The sequence below is a fragment of the Equus asinus genome, chromosome 2 (assembly GCF_041296235.1).
Source record: "Equus asinus isolate D_3611 breed Donkey chromosome 2, EquAss-T2T_v2, whole genome shotgun sequence".
Classification (NCBI taxonomy): domain Eukaryota; kingdom Metazoa; phylum Chordata; class Mammalia; order Perissodactyla; family Equidae; genus Equus; species Equus asinus.
Window position 1 is genome coordinate 192323071 of NC_091791.1, and position 24739 is coordinate 192347809.

Here is a 24739-nt window from a genome sequence, read left to right on the forward strand (position 1 = left end):
TGTTCACAATAGCTAAAATGTGGAAGCAACTCATCTGTCCAACAACAGATGAATGGATAAGTAAAATGTGGTATATCCATACAGTGGAATGTTGTTCAGCCTTGAAAAATAAGAAAATTCTGACATATGTGACAACATGGATGAACCCTAAGGACATTATGCTAAGTGAAATAAGCCAGTTACAGAAAGACAAATACTGCATGATTCCACTTACATGAGATCCCTAGAGTAGTCAAAATCACAGAGACAAAAGGTAGAATGGTGGTTGCCAGGGGCTGGAGGAGGCAGGAAAGGGAAGATATTGTTTAATGGGGACAGAGTTTCAGTTTCACAAGATGAAGCGAGTTCTGGAGATGGATGGTGGTGATGGCAGTACAACATCATTAATGTATTTTACACCACTCAACTGAACACTTAAAAATGATTTAGATGGTAAATTTTACATTATGTGTATTTTGCCACAATAAAAAAAAATGAAGGAAAAAAGCTACTACTGCTCTCATTAGAAACTTTTAGTTGTGACAACATGGATGGACCATGAAGGCATTATACTAAGTGACATAAGTCAGAAAGAGAAAGACACCAACTGATCTCACTTATATGTGGAATCTTCCAAAAAAACAACCACGCTCACAGACACAGACAACAGATTAGTGGTTGCCAGAGCCAGGAGTGGGGTGGGTGAAACGGGTGAAGGGAGACAAAATATACAAACTTCCAGTTATTCCTGGGGATGCACTGTACACCATGGAGACTACAGTTAATAATGCTGTATTGCATATTTGAAAGTTGCTAAGAGAGTAGATCTTAGAAGTTCTCATCACGAGAAAAACAGTCTGCAACTATGTATGGTGGTGGATGCTAACTAGACTTACCATGGTGATTATTTCACAATACTTTATACAAATAGCTAATCATTATGTTGTGTACCTGAAACTAATATAATGTTGTATGACAATTATACCTCAATAAAAAAAAGAAAAGAGTATTTACTGACCTAGAAAATGTCCTTTATGTAACGTTGGTGAGGAACAGCACACAGTACATGCAGTATACGCTAACTTTGTAAAATGTTTACATGTATACATAGGAGGAAAATGGGAGGAAATATACTAAAAGGCAATAATAGTTCTCTCTGAGTGATAGAGTAACAGATTATTTTTATTTTCTTCTCTACAAATCCTGAATTTTCTATTCTTTGCAGTTAACCTGAGCACAGTACCAGTTTTAATACATTTTTTTAAAGATCCCATCATTAACAAAATAAAAAGGAAACTTTTAGGATATCAAAATAATGAAACTGTTTCAGGTTTTATATACTAGTTTTGTTTTCAAAGCAAGTTAGTCAGTATATTTTAAAACAAAGTCTTATGACAAAGGTGTTAAAAAAATAAGCACTAGGCTAAGGCCAGAATTATTAAACCTAAATCAACCAGTCAGAGAACAGATGACATATAAAATATCATTATCCTGAATATTACTGAATAGCCCCCAAAAATCAATAAATACTTTCCTAATCAAATTCTTATGAAAGTTAAAATTGAAGTTCAAATATTTCACTGCAATCTTAAAAGAAAATTATTTTAATATTGTCAATGTCTTCCAATTTTTGAATGTGCATATTTCAAATTTTATTTAGCAACAAAACTATTACATCAAACTCATCTTTAAATAACAACCTCCTTTGGAATTTAATTTAACCATATTAGAGATATCCTGCTGCCCTAACAAGATATAAATAAGATTTCTTTTGGAAGAAGGGAAACAAAGAAGGAAATACGGAAAATGCTTTTAAGTCCTATATTTATGACCTGCACAAGCAAAGTGTTCAAAAATTGTCTTGAGGGTTGTAATACATACCAGGCTCCAATTTGATAATTTTTACTGCAGCCAACTCTCCCGTATGTATATTTCTGGCCTAAAATGAAAATGAAAATAAAATTTTTAAAAAGTGTGTTAACTACCTATATAAAAGTTACTTGGTACTATGTTAATTAGTTGCTATCAATTATGTTTTTAACAAAGTTAAAACCCAAAATCTGTATTTCCAATAAAATGAGTATACTCATTTTCCCATTAAATAAAAATATACAAAAGATACACATATACAGAAAGTTACTTTTAGTCCCACCACACAAAAACAGCTCCTGTTTAAAATTTTGGTCTACTTCCTCCAACTCTTTTTTTTTTTCTTTCAGGGAAAGATTCACCCTAAGCCAACATCTGTTGCCAATCTTCCTCCATCTTTTCCCCCAAAGCCCCAGTGCATAGTCGTGTATAGTTGTAAGTTCTTCTGGTTCTTCTACGTGAGATGCCGCCACAGATAACTACTGACAGACAAGTGGTGTGGTTCCATGCCTGGGAACTGAACCCAGGCCACCGAAGTGGAGTGCACCCAACTTTAACTGCTAGTTCATTAGGGCTGCCTCCTCCAAGTCTTTTCTTTATATCGAGTTAATACTTTTTTTAATCTAAAAGAAATACACATGGTCTTTATATATTTTATATATACATAAAGATAGTCAGAGGTCATTAAAGGGAAACTTTTTTAAAAATCATCTATATCTTACAACCCAGAGAAAAAAGTTAATATTTAGTGTATGTGTTTCTTTTTTTGCCCTACATGTGCCGCATGTGTGTGTATGTGCATGTGTGTGCATGCGAGTGTAGAAAAAGATGTCATCGCAGTCTTCTACAACATGATTTGCAATGCTGCCTAATCTTCCATTGATGGGATATATAATTTAATTAATCTGCTATTGCTGGACATTTAGGATTTTAATATTCTTTTACAATTACAAACAGATGGATAACTATATCTTAGCTTTATATCTATCCACAGCCTTGATTATTTCCTTCAGATAAATTCCTAGAAGAAAAACTATTTACTACTTAACAAAATATCATGGACAGACTTACTATAATTAGTGCTGCAATGACTATCACTGTAAATATTTTAGCACATATCAGACTTTATCAGCAAGGCAGTCTAGAAATATAATTGTTAGGACAATAGATATGTGGATTTAAAATAGATATATTGCCATATTGCTCTAAAAAAAATTTGTGACTTTATACTCCCACCACCTTGGATGTTAAATCTGTATCTACCAAGTTCTACTGTAGCTACAAATTTTTATTGTTTTTAAAACTATGTACTTTCTCAATGTTACGTGTAATTTTAAACAGCAAATTAATAGTCCATATGATCATTCTCCCTTACTGCTAGACATTAAGGGTGTTACTCATAGTCTTTTCATTATTTAAGATTATTTCTTTCAAATGGATTCTAAAATATGAAATTATTATGTCAAAGGGTATGAATAAGAACACTTAATCAAAGGGTATGAATAAGAACACTTAAGGCCATCAATACAAACTGCTGAAACAGTCTAAAAAAGCCTTGGAACATTATATTGTCATCACTAATATGAATGCTCACTTTCACTGCACCTAGCGGCACACCACATGTGGAAATGTAATTTAATAATTTACAACGTCTTTCACTTACTATGTTAGATTCGAAAGTGAACTTTCATCCTTGGCATAAAAAATAAGAAGTGTATGATAAAACAGGAAAGTATGATACACTAATTTGCTGGATTAGATAAGTCATGTTACCAGAGGAAACAGGAAAAGCAAAAGGGAAAGCAACAGAAGGATGACAAAGAATGTAGTGAAGGGAGCTTCAGAACGACATCCAGAGGATAAGAAAAAGAAAAAGGGGAGAGGGATACAAAGGGAAAGTCACAACCAGAAAGAAGACACAAAAGAGGATTTTCTACAGCAGAAGTCTCAAATACTTTGTGATCAAAGTCCTCATTTTCCTCATCTACTCTGATCAAGGGGTTAAGAAGAGGCCTCAGGGAGAGAGAACAGACATTTTAACTCCCCCCCATCATCAACGAACACACTTAGAGGAATGGGAACAGGTGGCCAGCAGCCACCCATCATTCCCACCCTCTCCTCTTTCTTGCCCTTGGACAAAAGACTTGTCTGTTAGCCTCAGGTCTTGTCCCAGTTCCTAAGAGCTTTCAGCACTGCAATCACCCTTGGGTTACTGAAAGTTACGTGCATATAGATTTAGGTCGTCCACTGCTCAACATTTCACGTGCCAGTGAGATTCGGGGACAGAAAGCATGGCCAGAAGTTACAGAAGCAGTAATGATAACTGACCTCCTGGGAATCTTGTTACGTGGTTACAGATGTGTGTTAGAAGACAAATTCCATCATAATGATGGCAATTACATTTGGAATGCTTTATAGTTTGGAGGAACTTTCATATTCATTATTTAGTTCTATCTATTTAAAAACAAAAAACTTAGCTCAGTAGAGTTGAGTGACTTGCCAGGGCCATCCTGCTGACAGGGGCAGGAGTCAGAGCAGGAGCCCAGCACTGCATTCGGACGCCAAGCTTTCACTGCTCCTTTCGGTACATGAGAGCTCTCTTTCTGTTTTTTAAATGCAACAGGCTCACGTGGACATTAGCTAGTTAAGGACTTATTCAAGTCACCATAAGCAATCCCTCTGCAAATTGTTATTCCGTTTCCTAAACATCTCTTGAATACATTTCCTCTACTCCTCCACTGCTTGTTTTTTAAAATAAAGTTTAAAAAAATGCAACAGGTACTAGAGAAAAGTACTAACTGGATAATATTGAATAGATCTCAGGGGTGCCTTGTTGCAAATAAATTTACAAAGTAATATACTAATCATCTTTTACATTAAATTAACCGTTATTTCCTACGATGATTTTCAATGTAAAGGAATGTGACTCCTACATATTTAAAGTCTTAAAGAAATAATTTGAGAGATGAATTTGATCCCAGGAAAAATCTTACTGATTAAGTACTCTAAAAACAGTTAAGTAAAAGTCAGTAGCCTTCCAACATGTTTAGCTTCTAAGGCTCTTGCATCACAATCCAGCAAACATATCCACTTCTATCCCTAAATGTGAGCACATTTCCTGGTTTTCACTTGTTCCCATCCCCCTAACTGATAATTCAAAGAATTTCACTGGAATCCTAGAAAACAGAAAAACATCTATGGACATAAAGTGGAAGTTTCTACATTGGGAAGAAAGGTTTAAGTGTAAGAGAGATGGCACAAGAAAGTAACATGTATGTACACTCACAAATAGGGACAGTTGAAGAGTCAAGCTTCTAAATTTCAGGTAAGAAATGCCACATCTAACTCATGTGACGTGATAGATGCTGACACATCTGCAACAACACAGTATCTTCAGGCTATTCATTACTCCAGTTTTCCAAGGAAAGCAGGCATTAGAGCAATGTACTCTGCCAGTCACTAGAAACCGAAAGAAAATATGAGTCTACACTTCCCACTTACAGACTACCAAACAAGTGCCAACAACATGAAAAGATCTATATGCTTCTCTGAGAAGTCTAGAACAATTAATTCTGGTTTCAGTCAGATTAATCAGAAGTAAATGACTTGTTCTCTAGTTTGAAAACGTCATCCTCATTCTGCTACATTCTCCTTCCCTTGCCCTTCTCCTCTCCCCCTCAGTCAATTCAAACTTGTCCTTCAAATGCCACTTAGGAATCACCTCCTCCAGAAAGTCTTGCCTGATATCCCAAGGCTGGATTAAGTGTGTTTTCTTCTTAGCCCTGGGCATGATTCTTTGCAGGACTGTGCCTCAGATAGATGCTCTATAAATGTGCTGAATGGACAAATATGATTGAGGAAGGTTATTACTGTCTTCACTTAAAAAATAAGAATAAAACATTAAAATCCTCTATAACTAGGAAGTGCTATGAAATTTACAATATACTGTTTTAAATGGTCAATTACTTCTTTTTATGTTGATTCATTTTCAATTTTTATTACTATGAATTAAATAAAGCATTTTGGAGAAAAAATTTATTTGTAAAAAATTACAAAATAATATTTTGTTTTTAAAAATTCGAATAATATAAAACAATTATAAGATGACAGACACCCTCCCTTCTAATCTCATCCCCCTGAGGTAACTACTATTAATAGTTTAGAGTATATCCTTCCAGATTTTCAATTAAGTTGATTCTTAAGAACACATATACTGACAGTTTGACAGTTTCTCACAAAGCTAAACATAGTATTACCGTATGACCCAGCAATTCCCATTTCTAGGCATTTACCCAATTAAGTTAAAAACTTATGTCCAGACAAAAACCTGCACAAAAATATTTACAGCAGGCTTTATTCATAATTTATTTATTCATAATTGCCAAAACTGGAGCAATCAAGATGTCCTCCAGTAGATAAATGGATACACAAACTGTGGTACATCCTTACGCTAGAATATTATTCAGTGATAAGAAGAAATGAGCCATTAAGCCATGAAAAGACATGGAAGAACCTTAAACGCATACTGCTACGTGAAAGAAGCCAGTCTGAAAAGGCTACATACTATGATTCCAATTCTATGACATTCTGGAAAATGAAAAGCTATAGAGAGAGTAAAAAGAACAATGGTTGCCAGGGGTTTTGGGGGGAGAGTGATGGATGGGTGAAGCACAGGGGCTTTTTAGGGTGGTGAAACTATTCTGTATGAAACTGAAATGGTGGATACATTGTCAGTATCTATCTGTCAGAACCCATGGAACATACAATACAAAGAGTGAAACCTTACTGTAAATATGGACTATAATAATAATTTATCAATATTGGTTCAATAATTGTAATAAATGTTCCGCACTAATGCAAGACATTAATAAAAGGGGAAATTGTGTGGGTGGTTAGGTGTAGGTGTGGATGTAACTCTATGTACTATCTGCTCAAATATTCTGTAAATCTAAAACTGTACTAAAAATTAAGTCTATTAGTTATTTTTTAAATACATATAAAATTATTTGTTAAGTATATAGATACTTTCAGACACATTCATGAGTCAATTTTTATGATTAGAATCAACACAAATATGTTGTGTTTCAATTTAATAGAACCAAAATGAAGAGGAAAGGACCAAGGACACCTTGATTTTTTTTTTAAGAGATTCTGAGGGGCTCAGAAAGGAACAGATCATTGGAGGATTTGAACAACAACTACAGAACCACATAAAATAAAGAAGCATTTTAAAATCCAGCTACACCATGCAGAAGCCAAAATATATGTAGTTACAGAAGCAAAAACTAAAGAAAATACTATAAGCTATAACTCCCACTGATAAGATAAATACTTAAATGTCAGTCTCCATTTTGAAGACACATTTCTGTTCTCTCCAAATGAAGAACTGATGGGCAAATGTTAGTACTCGGTAATTTTCCAGCTGAATTTTTAAAACAGAAAGCAGTACCAGGCTCTTTTATAATGAAAGGCAAAGAGGCTTTCAGAATAAAAGATCTTCTAAACAGAGACTTTACAGATCCAATTTACTAAAGAGATCTTTCAGAAACTGAACTACACAATTTCACACTGGAATCCAGAAGAGTCATACATAATCCTCGTTTTTGAAACCCAACATTTCCCTCCAACAAGTTAAATGTGATATTCTCGAGTATTTTTGGTTTTAACTTTAACACACAATTTGAAGATCCTGCATTATGTTTACAAAAGGAACTAACAGAAGTACCACAGCCTCTCCAAAAAGGATCTAAATATATTTCTGATTCCTATTCATTATAGTAGGTTATTGCTTTACACTAATATTCAGACTTAAGAGTATACTAAACACCCAGAAATCACACAAAGTACTTTACTACAGTATATCTCTTATTTAACTCTTATTAATCAGGAATTGAAATTACTGAGTGAAAAAAGATAAACTAATAATAAATGAGGTCAGTGTCATTATAGAATCCATAAAAGAGCCTTTCCGAATGTTAAATTAAGTTTCCATTCTTATCGCCAATGCCTTTCCCTTTAATCTCTTAATTAACATTTCCAAGTCAATTTATTTCTGGAGAAGTACGTTAACTTATACTCTTTTCCTGTCTTGGATTTTTAAATTCATAGTAAAAAGTTATGCTTAGATCTACACTTGCACCAAGAAAAAAAATTAGACACTGCTCTTCCCAACTAAGCCATTTCTATTTCAACAATATTATGCAGTTGCCAGTTTTATCAGCCATAACTTTCCCACATGCTGTGAAATTTTTAATGTGGCAAATAATTAAAGGAAAGGTCTCGTGTCTAGACACTTTACCTACAAGTTTTCAACAAAGAACAGGAAGATATGACTCAATGCACAGTACATCTCAGTAGCCATGAAGTTAGAGAATTTTTTTAAACTAGGGTAAAAAATGGAACTGGTAAGTAATGACAGTCATCTAAAAGCTATGGCAATCAAGATGGTCCCACGAAGATAAACGAGGTCAGCTCTTACACTCCACTTTACTAGTCTTCACATTAGGCCCCCTTCCTATCCCCAGTTAACTTCTTTCCAGCATATTTTTAGGGTCACAAAACTTTTCCATGAAGCCATTTGAGGGCATCGGTTTTAAATATGTCCCCTTCCTCCAAAAATATTCTTTAACATAACAACAGAAAATCCAGATGTCTCAATATTTAACAAGCTATCTCCAGTGGCCAGTGACTACTCCTCAGAGTCAGAATTACACATCCCAGATTTAAGAATATGAACTACAACACAAAACTGGCAGCACAGCATCTACAAGGTTTGAAGAATCCAAAGCAGCTGGTTCATCACAAAAGAAGTAAGCAGTCAATTATGTCACAGGCTGTAAACCCTCTATACCTGATTCCTTATGGAACACTGTTGTCAACTGGTCCATTCATCAACAAATGTTAATGAACACTTACTTACATGCCAGGCACTGTTGTTGATACTGGGGATGTAAGGAAACAAAACAGTTCCTGTCTTCAGAGAGTTTCCATCAGTTGGAGACAGAGAAGTGAATAGTAAATACAATATAGTGTGAGAAATGCTCTCAAAGGCGATAAAAGACAACACAGGAGGGTTCTGAGCCTGTCAAAGCTGGCTAGAGAAAGCTCCCAGGAAAAAATAAATCTAAGCTGAGACCTGATGACTTTCCTGGGGCGGCCAGGGGGGAGGATAATGGCAGAATTCCAGGAAAAGGTGTAAAAATAGGAGAAAACATGGGTATTTCAAAGAAGTAAAATTACCTTGCATTAAGGGAACATAACAATGTAAAGAGGGGATGGTGAGAGAGAAGAGTCCTTTGAAGCTCAGGACAGACTGTATCACTCACTATCCTCCTGTAGCTACCATCTACCAATGTCTTGGTCACCCTTCTTGGTTCATTTAAGACTCTGCGGCCCCTGGCTCAGTCTTTCTCTCCACCCTTCTCTTGCCACCATTCTTAGAGACTTCAACATCCAGATCTCCTCTCTGACTTTTCATTCCTTGACCTCCTATCTGAATGTTGATTTCAAACACTGTGCTTCCTGATCATGACCTCCTATCCTTTCAGTTCACTTTCTCCAGTCCAACCATTTCAGCAATTCTTCCACCTTGTCAACCAATGCATTCCCCTATGACTACCAATTACCTCTCTCAATTCCTCTAACCTTCCTTTAACTGTTAGGGTTCCACGGTCCATCATTCCATTTATAATCACTCTCCTGAAGACAGCCTTAACTTTCCCCTCTTTCCCTCCATCATACTAGACTGGCAAAATCCTAATCTGATTAAACCCAATTATCCACTAATTCCATACCGGTATTGAATAGCTATATGTTACTAGAAAAAAATTACAAAATCATGCTAACTGGCCTTATTTTCAAAGGATAAAAAATCTAAAACTATAACTTCTCCATGAGGTTTGATTTTCCACTCTTTGTAAGGACAATTTTACTCCTCTCTCTTCAAACCTTCAATAACGCCTCAGCCTGTTTGCTACTCCCTCCTCTCTTACCTATCCTAATGATGGAATTTCACCTTTTCTTTGTCCAACATTCTCCTGTGTAGTCCCATGGCTTTAACAATCCTGTCCAGGACAAATCTCTCCTCCCTCAGCTCCAGACTCCTAAATCTATGGAAACCTGACAGGCATCTCTACCTTAGTGTGTCTAACACAGAACACTCTGTTATCCCTGCTCCACAACCCCATTCATCCCCACGTCTTCCCAATCTAAATAAAATTTACTGCATCCACCCAGTTACTTAAGTCCAAAACGCAAGGTCATTCTTCATTTGTTTCCTTCATATTCTTCACATCTGATACATCAACAAATTCTGATGGCTTAGAAATAGAAACCAAATCCATTCACTTCCCTCTACCTCCTTTGCTATACTCTAGTTCAACCTTGTGTCCATTAGGAATTGGTAAAGTATTTAATGTGAAATGCAAAGAAACAGCAAGTTGAGGATAACTCCTAGTTTCTGGATTGTATAGCTGAGTAGACAGTGTGGTCCCATTCACCAAGATGACAAACACAGGAAGATGAACACATTTTACGGGGGCAGGAACAAGGGCAGTGAAGGTGCATAGATGAGGGGCTCAGATTGGATATATGTATTTAAATTTTAGGTTCCTATGGAAAACTAACTGGTGATAACCTGTAAGCCACTTAACAGACACCTCCTAAAGCTCAAAAGCTAAGCCGACTGGAGACAGATTTGGGCATCATCAACATGACTGAATACAACAGGCAAATGAGATATCTTAGGAAGAGTATGTAGACTTAGGAGAAAAGAGAGTCAAGAACAGAATCCTAAAAAATCACCCACATTTATGAGATTGTGAAAATAGACGAAACTAAAGCTAAAACTACTCCACACATACTGTTCTATTAGAATCCCAATTTGGAGGAAATTTTTAGAAATCATTTAATTCAATCTCCTTTCTAAAAAGCAACTCTCTTCTACTTAGTCTATGGAGGTCATTTGGTCGAGCTGATACATTCATTTTTAGGATAACTTTAGCTGTATAAAGCCTTTTTTATAAGTAAAATCTACTTTCCTATAATTTCTCCTTAGGGGTTCCAGTTTTGGTCTGTGAGATAAGACTGATATAGTCTATTCCTCCTACTATGACGAATTGCAAACATCTAAATTCATCATTTTATTCAGTCCCTACACAGTCAGGGGGCCTAAGTTCTAATTTAAACCTTGCTCACATAAAAATATAAACGCTCCCTTTCTATGGATGAAAAAAGCTAATTTCTTGAACATGCCACATAAAGATTCCAGACCCTTCTCACTATTCTGGTTACTATTTACTTTGATTATGTGCTCAAAGTTCCACGTCCAACGAAATGGCAGTAGTTAAAATATTAGATTCATGACATTAGATGTGACTTTTCTCTTTGCAAATTTCTATAAAGTTATGATATTTTAAAATTAAAAAATAAACATTGACAGTGTTACAGTCAAAACAGAATGTAATACTTTATCCTCTGACAAGAGCAAAGTAAAATGCTTCTTTTTATTTCTATTACAAATCTTTTTGGGAAAAAGGGAGGTTATAAACACTACTAATATAATATAATACAAAGTTGTTTTATAAATTTCAAGGAGACTACTTCCAATAAGATCATCAAGTTTATGTGAACAGTATATAATAAGAGGAGGAGCCACTTATAGCATATCCTCCACATGAAATTTAAAATAAAGATTAGTCATTCCTTATTTAACATTCATTCATTGAGCATCTCTTATGTATCAGGTACTTCAGGTATGAGAGCAGTATCGGTGACGTGACAGCAAAGAATTGCCCTGTTTTGAGTTTTAATGGGACAGATTTTAAATCAATACAGGAAAGTTTTCCATAGCACTCAAAAAGGAACTGACTGCTGCTAAATGTATTATGTCTTTATTATTTATATAAGTTAAGCGACCACTTGTCAAGGATAGGGCAGGAGATATATGCACTGTGTGAGCGGTCCCTGCCAGCTCCCAAACTCCTTACTTTTTGTGGAGCAGTTATTGCCAAGCTGTCTTGCACACGCATTTGCACAGGTAAACAGACAGGGCTCCCTCAGCTATGGAAGAAGGCTGTATTGCAGGGTCTCCTCACTACTGGCAGACATATTCAGCACCTGAGGCCTTCCCGTTAGGGTGACCCCAAATCTGTCCACATAACTTATATTTCAGGAGACACTAAAGCTTTAGTCTTTTAGGATACTTGTCTCTAAAATGAGTTTTCCTAGCCCTTTCCTAATACAGATTGATTTTACGAAAAGGAGAGTTTCAGAAGATTACTTACATTGAACTAATTATCTGGAGGTCTTGATGGTGAAGGAAAGGGAAGAAAGGGCTTGAGTTAAGATTAAAATAGGGAAGATGTGAACTCTCAATCACTGTTTGTGGGTGCAACTTTTTAGGAGAATAATTGGTCAAAATTCACTAAAACCTTAAAATAGAAAATTTAATTCTAGAAATTTATGGAAAGAAGTAATTAAGGATGTGTGAATTTATCCAAGGATACTGATCATAGCACTGCTTATAATAGGGAGACAATCCACTTGTTCAACAATAATGGATTAAAAATTGTAAGCAATGCAAGGAAATAATACACAAATATTAAACGTGTATATTTACTGACATAAAAAGCTGTTTCCGATATATTGTTAAATGAACAAAGTACTATATCAAATATATATACTATATATACATTCATTTATTCCTATATCATAGTTTTCTAAAATGAACACATACTACTTAAAATGTATTTTAAAAATAAAAGGTAGGAAAGAAGGCTACCTATCTGAGGCAAGGCAGACAGAGGCAAAACCGGAAGGTGAGTCCTATCCAAGGATCTACACTACTGCAGAAAAAACGGTATGAAATTAGTCCTGGGAAAAAACTGGTAAGGGACCCAAGCATCTCCACTGTCTATCACAATTAGGAGCTAATAAGCTTACAATGCAAAAGTTGTTAGTAATTTATAAAAAGTTATCTCTATTAAAATACATTAGGCATACTCACATTGGATCGTCCCAATATCAGTAAGAGGCAGGGTTAAGACAGAGGGGCAGGAAGGCCTCGGGCACCTAAGAAAGGGTGCATGTGTGCAAGAAGTAGCACACTGGTCCCCAGGGCAAAGCTGAAGGTCACATTCTTCTCAGGCAGCCCTGTTTACCGGAAACGAGACAGACACACAGAGAGGAACTACTAATGTGGCAGGAGGCAGGCTATTCCATCTGCCTGAAATAATCAGCATTTTGTTTATTTTAATTTATAATAGCATTACAGAATGTAGTCTATGGGACTCCATTAATCTAAGGAACAATAACCATAAGTCTAAAGTTCCAACAAAAAGAGGGCAAGAGAAGGCACAGCAGGAAAGATGTCCAACAACCAAGAAAAGGGTGGTTTCTTGTTTTAGTTATTTACATGGTAGGGTGGCTATGCGCTAAGCCATCTCCATAGTAGAGGCAAATGGAGCCTGGACTCCAATCTGGACAATGTGAGTAATGACTTGGGGTCACCAGGGAAAAGTACCTCCGAAAACTAGTGCTGAGACCTGAGGCTTACGTGCACATTCACATCAGCCCAAAAATCCCCACCTCTCAGCAGAGGCGCAAGCCTGCTAATTCTCATTTCACCATCTGACCATAATTTGTATAGAGCTTATTATGTGCTAGGCAATGTGGTAAAGGCCCTGTGCACAGCAGTGGATTGAAAGAGGCAGTTCTGGTACAGTGGGGAGAACAGAGATTACAGTCAGAAGATGTACATTCAAGTCCTCATAGTGCCATCTACTAACAGCAAGCTCTAGGGCAAATATTAAGTTTCTTCTTGGGTAAACCAGTGCTGATAATACATCTGTCATCTCTACCTCACAGGACTATTGTGAGAAAAAAATACTAAACTGGGGGTTATGAAAGAGCTAAACAAACATTAGTCACTCTTAGTCATTTTAACTCAATTTCATTTTTATAAAAATGTTGGAAGGTGAGGGCCAGTATGACTCATGGGCCCAAACAGCTCCAAGGATAGACCAGGCTATCAGCCTGGCTTCCCACATCATCTTCTCAAAATCTCAGCGGGAGATTATGACATTTAACAGAAATAGAGCTACACATTAGACCTAAATTCATCTTGCCCTTTTCAGAGAGCTATCTATCCTCTCTAACTTAAATAGTACTTGACACAAATGGAAAGCAATAGTCTTCTAACAATACTCAAACATGTATGAATACTCCAAATTGTCCAATGCAGCCAAGTAAAAGAGCTGGGTCCAATTTGTCTGATCTTGGGCTAAGTTCTCAAATTGACAACAAAGGCCTGAAAACACAAGCACCATTTGTTAATAAGCTTCACGTTTCTCTTCCTGTGTATTTGGTCTGAAACCACAATTTAAAGTTTAGAAGTGAAACTTTTATAAATTTTGAAAGCAAAAGTAGAATGAGAAATCTACGTCAATCCGCATTCTTTCCCATTTGTCTTTGTCAAAAACACTGGAAATGATGGCTAAAGTGAAAATGCTGAACTTACGTAAATAAAAACAACTAGAATACTAGATGTATCACAAGCCTAATTCAGAGGCTGTATCCACAAGTCAACTTTGGAACTAGAATTTATGTAGCTGTGCTAGTGATGGCCCTGCTCTATGCCTATCTTCACCAACTTGAAAATATTTTAAAGACTTCTTTTATATTTTTCACAACATTTCTAGGAAAGTAGAAAAAAATCTTTAAATAATTTGCCTCCAGCCACGGTCCAGAGCTTCACATCTGCCACCAGAACTGTGTTCCTTTTTCAGGCAGTCACAAAATAAATACGTGTTACTTCTGCACAGTAAGAAAAATAAATACTAAGTAAGAGTTTAACCAGATGATTTATAAAATACTAACCATTCATAACAGTAACACTTCATCCTAATAAAACGTTTTATTTTCACAGTATCCTTACCCAATATTTAACATAACATCTAATTAAATAACTTTTGATTTTTGGTGAGGAAGATTGGCCCTGAGCTAACATTTGTTGTCACTCTTCGTCTTGCTTTTTTTCTCCCCAAAGCCCCAGTACATAGTTGTAGGTCCTAGTCCTAAGTCATTCTGGTTCTATCTGGAATGCCACCACACCACGGCTTGAATGAATGGTGTATAGGTCCGCACCCAAGATCTGAACCTGTGAACCCCAGGCCACTGAAGCGGAGCACGTGAACTTAACCACTCAGCCGCCCCTATATAACTTTTAATAAGATATCCACTAGCTTAATAAAAATGTAATTTCAAACAAGATTTTGGAAGCACAGTCCTTCTTATTTTCTGCTGTTAACCAAATATTTTTCTAAGTTAGTCACTCTCTCTCATCCACTAGTCTCTCATGTCAGACTCCCAGGACATGGAAAGGATGGTAATATTCACACAGTTAAACTATGTTAGTATCAAAGAAAAAGAGAAAGTGGGTAGTGTTTAGATACCAAATGTCAGAGAGATAACAAGCAGCATATATACATCCACCCTCTATCACCTTCAGATTTGGGGCCATTAGGTATGTCAACAAAATTTATTTTATTAGCATTTAAAGACTGGAGAACACTGGAGAAACAGTGGGGACAGTGTAGAAGCAGCTACATATCCTTTGTTTACAAAATCATGCTTTTAAAACAGTGGGTAACCTACACCCAACTGCTGAGCTTAATTTAATTAAAATCACAACAACCTGTGCTCCTGCACCAGACAATGATATGATGAACTAAGACTGTATCTTAGTTCTAATTCCTGATCCTAACCTTACAATCTAGCTACAGAGTTAGGTTCCAGTGATTCAGTAAGACAGATATTTAAGGCTTCCTCTGATTACCCAGATATCCACTTGGTGAACTCCCTCACTTGCCTCAAGTCTTTGCTCAAATCTAACCTTAATGAGGCCTACCCTGACCACCCTCCTATAATTCCCCAACCTGCCTCTCCCACCGCACCCTGGCAATCCTGATACCCCCTTAACCTGTTCAACTTTTTGTTCTTTCTATATCTTCATTCACCTTCTAACATATCATACAACTTATTAATTATGCTTATTGTTAATTGTCTCCCTCCTCCAACTAGAATGTAAGTCCCATGAGGCAAGAATCTTTCTCTACTTTGTTCACTGATATATCCCAAGGTCCCAGAACACTGTCTGGAACATAAAAGCCCTCTATATACTGGTTGAACGTTAAATACTCCTTTCCAGCCTGTCGTCCCATTGCTTAATCTCAGCTCCCCATTCATCAATGTGCTTCATCTTAACCACACTCAGAAAGACACAACTGGGGCTGGAAGTCAATGGAGGCTCTACTTCCAGGAGGGAGACAGGGAGGGAGGCAGGGAGAATGAGAGAAGCTTTAAATTTATCACTTACCTTGGTCTCTAACAATCCCATCCTAAATTTTTGTCTTTAATCTCCTTTGTAAATTCTCAGTTCCTCCCAAATTCTTTGTCTTGATGCCCCCTCTGTGGAATTCCTTCTCTAAACTCAGCAACACTCCTGGTCACTTGGGTGCTAAGACAAGCTTAAAGAAGAATAACTGAAAACTGTAATCAATCAGTCTCAATGGAAGAAGAAAAACAGAAACAGTGGAAGAAACATTTGTGTGTCTCATTTTTTTCCCTTCACAGCTGAGATGCTTCGAGATGTGTTCTACATTCCCTCCACTTCCTTACCTACCATTCACACTCGACTCTCTTGCTCTGAATGAACTCTTCCGACTCCTTACCTACATGACTATTATGTTGCTCACACCTTCAAAACATATTTATTGAGCACACACCATGTGCCAGGCACTACGCTAGGCTAGCCGATTCAGTGGCAAACACAAGGTCCCTGTTCTTATGCAGTTTGAATAGAGCAGGAAGACTGACAGCAATGACAATGAGTGAGAAATGAGTATTATGGTAAGAAATTATACAGCAGATAGATATGACCTTATCGAAGGGACAGAAAAGGCATCCCTGAAAATGTGATGTTTACAAAGAAACCCAAACAGTAATAGACAGATGAAAGAAGAAGAGGAAGAATGTTCTAGGAAAAGGAAATAGTACCTGCAAAAACTTGAAGGACAGAGAGTAGAGTGCATATAAAGAACTGAAAGAAGTTCAGTAGGGCTAGTGTGTCAAGAGTGGCAAGGCCTTTAAAGGCATATTATTCTAAGACTTTATTCTACAGACAAGGGGAATAAAGGCGGAATAACACAAACCTCAGATTTATATTTTTTGGAAGATCAATGCATTTTCCTTATTGCAGTCAGAGAGGAAGGGAACAAGAATGGATGCAGGAGGTGACAGAGATGAGCTCTTGAAACTTTTGATTTCTATGAAAAGAACTCCCTCATACCTCTTTTGTTTCTTCTCAGACATCTTCCATATACTATTTTCTTCTGCTCCTACTGGAAGACTACAGCCTCTCCTCGACTCTCCTACAAACTTTCCTGGGTAACCTCACCTATACTTCACAGGTACCACCCCATAAAGTGATGACGACTCCCAAACCTGTATCCCCAGTCCAGCTCTCTCAAGGCCAAAGCACACTTCCCACCATCTATTAGATATATCTACCTATGCAATGCCATATGTCTCAAATCAAACATAAGATCCAGACCCCACAAATTTGGTATTTCCTAATTCTGTTGATGGCACCAATGTAGTCACTCAAGCCAGAAATTCTAAATGCCACTGATTATCTGTTTTCCCCCATTGATCACCAGGTAATTTTGGTCATCTTCTACACATGACTCACATCCATCCCTTCCTTTCATCTCCAGGACCAGTGCGTAAATTTAGGCTTGCATAAACTCTCATCTGGATGATTCAGGAATTGGGCTCTATATTTGTGGCAATGTGTCCAATCCATCTTCTAGATCATAACAGATTCCCTCCTAAAGTGCTTCTTCATTTTACAGAAAGAAGTCCAAATTCTTCGACATGACATACAAGGTCCATTATCTGGTCCTTTTCTGCCAGAAAATAGCCTGTGTTCTCCACCTATGACACCTCTGCCAGGTTTGGTCACACCAAACTTGGAATGCAGATACAGATCCCTCAAAACTCATCATGGTTTCTCAAGCTGCCAGTGTCTGCACACACTATTCTCACCTGGAATATTTCCCGTCTTCTCCACCTGGAAGTCATCCTGCTTTCTTTTAAAATCCAGTTAATGCTCCTACTCTGTTAATCTTTCCTGTTTCACATCACAGTTATCTCTCCTCCACCACCCTGCGAATCCCAATGGAGACAGAGTTGGGCATTTCTTCCACTTCACTTCTACTATGCACTTACCAAATTATGACTGCTCACATGTCTGTTTTCCTGACTAAATTATATGTTCCTTGTAGACAGTGTACTTTCTCTTTCTTGTATTTGCATCACTCTACCCTAAATACAGTTGACACTCAATAAATATTTCTCGAATAAATGAATGCTTATGTAAGTGTTGTGACATATCAAGTTTTGTCGCTACACAATAGGATCCTCGGATATGCTTCAAAGTGCCTAAACCCATTCCAGAATTGTGACTTCTGGCTTGGAAAGAAAGGGAGTGCACATATTACAGAGGGATTCACTACAGTGGACCCAGTTCATCCAGCATCTAGAGGAACCCAGAGAAGTGATAAGACTACATGACAAAGATTTCTACACAAATTATAACATTATTTATAATTGCAAAAAATTTTAAAAATTAGAAATAACAAATATGAGACTTAGAATGATTAATTAAATGAGGGTTTGTTCAACAGATCCTTCAAAAAATGTTATTTTTGAAGAATATTTAATGACCAGGGAAAATGGTGGTCATTCGAATCAAGTTGAAAAAAGAGATACACCATGATTCGAATTTTACAAAAGTCATTTTCAGAAACATACTGGTTTAAAAATATTTAGGAAAAATGCCTAAAGTAAACCATAATTAATTATTAACAGTGTTTATCTCTGGATAATTTTCTGCAACTAATGTCATTCAACAAGTATTTATTGAGCATCTACCTGCCTGCTATTGTACAGTGATGAGCAAGAGACATCTGTTCCTATCCTCCTGGAGCTAAACATGTTATACTTTTATAATCAATCAGAAAATGCAATATAGGTTGGAAAAAAATACAGGAGATTGCCCACTCTAAATTTGTATCCCACAAAAGGTAAAAAAGATTCCTAGAACTTCTCTGGAATCTGGATTGGGAACAATTTTGATACAAGTATCTGGATAAAGACCACCCAAATGTTTTGCACTGTGCTTGTGGACTGTATCACGATACTACAATTGTCTAGAACTCTGTGGATAAAAGGTAGGAGAGACAATAAATCTTCAGACTTCCTCTTCCTGTCAGAAGATTTAAAAATTAACAGTAATTACAAATAAAATTTGCTCAGTTGAAATTAAATCCTTCATCCATCCTCCATGGCATTCTTTTCTCTTCTATGTTTCTTTCCCCTCCACCATTTGCTGTTCTTGCCCTCAATGATTTATTCCATTTATTTAAAAGAATCTTTATATTCCTCTTCCTTCAATCTGGGAACAGTCAGTTTAAGACCTAGCTATCCCTTCTTGGGGATTCTCAGGAAAGACGGGAGCTTCAGAGGGGAATTTGTGGTTTTGAAGAATATAAAAATAATTCACAAAGAATCTCAAAGCTGTAGTCCTTTTAAAGTTCCTGCTTCATAAGATACCTCAAGTGTAAAAAAAAAAGTTGGGATAATATCTGATAATAACAGTGACTAATTTACCTTCATTATTCTTCACTGTAATTATTTTACTAGTTCAAATCACTAATTGAAAATACTTCTAAAACTTCCCAGGATTTTCAGCTCATCAAAAACACAATGATAAATCGCAAAATGACTCTAATTGCTCTGAGCTTAAACACTTCAGCACTAGTCTGAATGTTATATGTTTTTAGGCATATGAAGGAGTAAATACAAACTGACAAAATTCTGTAGGATTCAGAGTACTGAAAATGGATATGCAATAAAATAGTTTTCCTAGAGAACTTAAGAAATTGAAATTTATAATAAAAATACATATGCAGGATATCATAATAGGCATTATAGGAATATATAAAGTATTAAATGCTAACTTAGTGTTGTGACGTCAAAAGCATATGCCCACGGAACAAGGTGACATAATTTCTCATATTCATTCATTTATTCATCAAGTTTTTGGAAAGCACTCACTCCGTGCCAGGCATAATTTTAGGGGCTGTTAGAGACAGAGCAGTGACCAAAACAGATAAAACTTCTGCCCTCATGGAGTATGTTAGTGGACGAAGACAGATAAACAAGAAAAAAATAAGTAAAACATTCTGGTAGATGGTGATAAGTGCAAAAAAAATAATAAAGTAGGAAAAAAGACGGAGAGGGTGTAAAAGGAAGGAGGGAAGGGAGCAAGCTCTGTGGCAGAGGGGAAAGCAAGAACCCAGGCCCAGAATGGGAAGATGCTTGTTATGCTGAAGGGAGAGCAAGCAGGCCAGTGGAAGGAGGGGAGAGCAGCAGATGAGGGTGGGAGAGCAGGGATGGGCTGGAGGGGCATCTGCATAAGGCTTTCATGGACAGGTAGGACAGCAACAGGTGGAAATGGGGGGGGGGGGGAGGTGATCCCAGGCAATCAGAACAAAGGAAAACAAAAGACAAGGAACCAGTTTTTGAGGACGTTTAGGAATCAGAGGCTGGCCTAGTGCGGACTGAGTATGCATGCGCAGCGTGAGGGCAGGGGACTGCGAGGCGGGCTGCAGAACAGGTGCTGAGTCTTTGGCCCGGTGTTTAGGAGCTGTGGAAGAGAGACACAGGGCACACAGGCACGGGGGGAAAGGCAAGCGTCAGCTGCCCCTTTAATACAACCCTTTGCTTTCTCGGGCAAGAATAAAATACTGCTCCAGGGAGTTGCTTTAGTTGTTACGTATAAAGAAAAAAGTGGAGGTCTCGTGGCTTTTGTGAGCAAAACACTTGAAACACTTTCTTGTAGTAGGGAGGAGAGAAATCACACAAGAACCGGAATTTAGACTGTGGTATTATTAACCTTAACTGAACTGAACTGGCCTAACAGTGAATCATAAGGCGGAGACGACTAAAACGCAGGACTGAGAAGGCAAATAGGCATTTCGACTTCTGAACGAGCATTCCACAAAATGGCTAATCCACGGATGAACAATTAGGCGTCCACTATCTCCAATTCCACACAACGAAGAAGAGGACTGCGTTACGCCTACCCGCTCGGCATTCCCAGGTGTTCTCAGGGCAACAGCCGGCACCCACCACAGCGCCTCCAGCCGGCTCCGACGCCCGTCTAGGGAACGGAAAGTCGCACGCCACACGGCGCCGGGCCGGCAGGACGCCACCTGCGACTGCCACCATCCAAAGGACGGATATTCAACACAGGCCGAAAGCAGGAAGAAGGGGTGTGTTCCTTCCATGTTACCTACCACCTGTGCAAAGCGACGAACCACCCAGAGGAGGCCACCGGTCAGCCACCCACACGACACACGGCCACCTCAGCCACGCGCGGGGCGCTGTCTGGAATAATGGGATGGACATCACGAGGAAACCCAATGAACAAAGCTGGTGCGAAATCAACGGAAACGTCCCTTACCCCACGCAGGAGTCGCATTAACACTCCGTTTTGGAACAGAGAACAGCACAAGGCAATGAGACAATCCCTTCCCCCGTGATCCTTCCAGAACTCAGTGGATTTAGGGAACTGGGCTTGCCTCGCTATGATTTTTTTTTTTTTTTTAATCCCAAATGAAGAGTAACGCGCCCTCATCATTTGTCTCCAGTAATGCAAAAGAGCCCAAGTGAGGAAACAGACGCTCGTCGCCAGGCTCGGTCATGGGATGTTGTGAATCCCAGAGGAAGGAGCTGCCCACGTCAAAAAACAGACCTTCCACCGGAGACAACGGCGAAACTCCCGCCGGGAAAGCATCTTTGCACCCAGCACAAGGCTCGTGCACGCGTCGTGTGGACCCGGCATCAGACCGCTTACGGCTAAAACACAGCTTTTAAACCAAGCTCGTCCATTTCAAAAAGTTTTTTTTAATGCAAACATCGGAGCGTCCGGCTCCCACGACGCCGGGGCCACACCGCCCCGCGCAGCTCCGGGCCCGGCGCCGGGCCTGCGGGTCCGGGTCAGCGCGGCGCGCAGGAGGCCGCCCGGGCCGCCTACCTTGTACACGTCGCCGTAGGTGCCGCTGCCGACCCGCTGCACCAGCTCGTAGTCCTGCTGCGGGTTCCGCCTCAGGATGTCGGCGCCAGGCCGCGCCGGGGCCTCCATCTTCGCGCGGCCCGCCGGCGGCTCCCGGGCCCGCCGCGGCCCGACCGACCGAGCCCGCTAGCGAGGCCAGGCGGCGCCGCCTCCCAACATGGAGCCTCCGCCGGCGCGAGGACGAGCACAGGCTGCGACGGAGGCGGCCGAGGGTCCCCGCCCGCCTGCCCGCCGGTACCTGAGGGGCGCCGCTCCGCCGGCGCCGCCCGCCCCGCCTCGCCCGGCCGCCGCCCCGCCCCGCGCCGCCGCACGTCCCCGCCTGCGTCACCGCCACACACGCTCCGGCCGCGTGGGTCGGCGCGGCGGCCGCCCGGGCCCAGACTGCCGCCCCGAGGCCGGGCCGCGACACGGCAGCCGCCGCCGCCCGCGGGGACCGGCAGGAGACTCGGGGTGAGGGGACACGGGCGAGGGGGCCGGACGCCCTCGGTGCCGTCAGGTAACTCGGGGTGAGGGGGCGAGGGGACGGGACGCCCCGGCGCCGTCAGGAGACTCCGGGTGAGGGGACACGGGGCGAGGGGGCCGGACGCCCTCCGTGCCGTCAGGTAACTCGGGGTGAGGGGGCACGGGCGAGGGGACCGGACGCCCCCGGCGCCGTCAGGAAACTCGGGGTGAGGGGATACGGGGCGAGGGGAGCTGACGCCCCGGCGCCGTCAGGTAACTCGGGGTGAGGGACCGGACGCCCCCGGCGCCGTCAGGTAACTCGGGGCGAGGGGACTGGCTGCTCCTGGTTCCGCGGACCCGCCCCCGGCGCCCGTGAGGAGGCGCCCCGACGGTGCCTCCCGGCCGGCGGGCCACTCCCGTGGCCCCGGCACAACCTGCCCGCCACCTAGTGTCCCCGCACATCGATGTGGCCAGAACTCCTGGGACGTCTCGCCCGATAGTGGCATCAAGATCTCCTCAGAGACCGAAACAGCGTAAGGGACGCAGCCCGGTCCCCGCCGGCCATCGTCGGCCTGAGATCTGGGACAAACGTCGTGTTGGGCAATAGCTCGACATCCTTATCTGCAGCTGGAAGAAGATAAGGATTTACACCTGACGCCCGAGAAAGTGTTTACAGCATTTTACAGCATTCCGAAGAGGGTTATCAAAGAGAGGTTTGAAAACGCCTCACACAGCGCAGAGTGTGGAACAGCGTTCAGGGAAGTTGCTGGGGGGGTGGGGGGGGGGGTGTTTCACAAGCTGTTGTGCACTTTCGGTTCCAGTCGTGTACTAAAGGTAGAAATAACGTTGCCAGACTTCTGTGTACTGGCAGCGTTATTTCTAGAGCCCAGGAGAGGTTTTGAACAGAAAAGCCGATAGGGCTCAGCCAAAGCATTAGTGACTGAAAAATCACAAAAGAGCAAGTGGCAGATGTTGGCTTGTGGCTCTGAACGTCCAGTTCAATTGTGTTCTTGGGCGATCTACTCCTTGTGGTTGATCATTGTAATGAACGGTATGAGGCAGAAATTAAATTCATACCTTAACAGGACAGGGAATATATGTATTTTCTTGTGCTCCACGCACAAAAGGCACTTATTTAGGGAACATAAGTAATCTTAGACTTACATGCTCTATGGACAAAGCCTATGTGTTTGCTGCATTGAAAAATTGTTGAAGAACAGTTCCTTCTTTCAGAGCTTCTTGGCACTTGTTTCGGTGGTCACATACTTTTGGCTTCAAGGACTCAAAATCTTTTCAAATGTTCTATTGGTATCCTAGTACTCATTTAACGTCATAGATTCTTTTTTTTCCCTTTGACCCTATAAGCATTAATCCTTTCTCTAGTCTGAAATATGTTTATTCTTACTTATTTTTACCTAATTCCACAGAGAATTTGAGGCAGCATACAGAAATACATACTATAACACATGATAAAAATAAGTAAATGAATAAATGGGTGTGATGTTAAAGAGAGGGAAAATAGGATACCAGAACAATGCAATAAATTGGCCAAAGCAGAGGGTTTCATGTGTTTTTGAGATCATTGTGAACCAACTGATCAAGAGAAAAGCACATCTCTTCCTGATACTAAGACTTTAGAAAAACTTACTGCAGTGAGCCTTCATAAAATGGAAACTCTGAATTCCCAGTGTGAAACAGGATAAATGTCTTTCTCATAATCCTTCAAGCATGTACTCTTAAACACAATGTTTGATATGAATTAGGCAATAAAACGTTTGAGGTTATAGGCTTCAACAGGACCCTGGAGTGCAGATATTTTATGTTGCCAGTAATGGCATATCCGTATGCTTTGACCATCAACCCAGAGGTGGATAGCATGGAAAAAATTGAGATTCTACGTTGTGGTTAAAAAATGCGTCTGCTATAATCATTATTTTACTTGTACCACAATTGATGTAAAGAGGAAAACATTTGCTTTATAATAAATCCAAAAGAACCTTAAGGATTTTAAAATACTGATTGAGTTAATTTGAACAAGATCAGTGAAGTCAGAGCTGGTGGGTTAAGTATTACATGGTTGGTGAAGAAATTCAAATTCAATTTCCATAAAATAAACATGCAGAGTATAAATTTAATTTTACATCCTAAACAAACACATAGTTCCAAGGTTGAAGGTTACATAACAATAAAAAAAACTGTAGCTCAAAGGAGAGTTTCTTGCAAACTACCCAATTTTATACTGACAAGGTA

At 39.7% G+C, this 24739-nt stretch overlaps 2 protein-coding genes across 9 annotated transcripts in view; one reads left to right on the forward strand and one right to left on the reverse strand.

Annotated features, from left to right (window-relative positions):
• Positions 1 to 22334, reverse strand: part of MAP4K5 (mitogen-activated protein kinase kinase kinase kinase 5) — a 104030-nt gene extending 81696 nt beyond the window's left edge. For both annotated transcript variants that reach the window (XM_070504325.1, XM_044765619.2), the window contains exons 1-2: positions 22010 to 22334; positions 1861 to 1918 (exon numbers count right to left, since the gene is read on the reverse strand). In XM_070504325.1, coding sequence (XP_070360426.1) covers positions 1861 to 1918; positions 22010 to 22117 — 166 coding nt within the window. In that variant the 5' untranslated portion in view covers positions 22118 to 22334. The remainder of the gene's footprint in view (positions 1 to 1860; positions 1919 to 22009) is intronic.
• Positions 22323 to 24739, forward strand: part of ATL1 (atlastin GTPase 1) — an 84194-nt gene continuing 81777 nt past the window's right edge. For 3 of the 7 annotated variants that reach the window (XM_044765621.2, XM_044765622.2, XM_070504326.1), the window contains exon 1: positions 22323 to 22544. The gene's annotated coding sequence lies outside the window, so the exon portion shown is untranslated. The remainder of the gene's footprint in view (positions 22545 to 24739) is intronic. The other 4 variants (XM_070504330.1, XM_070504332.1, XM_070504331.1 and 1 more) reach the window with 3 other exon arrangements.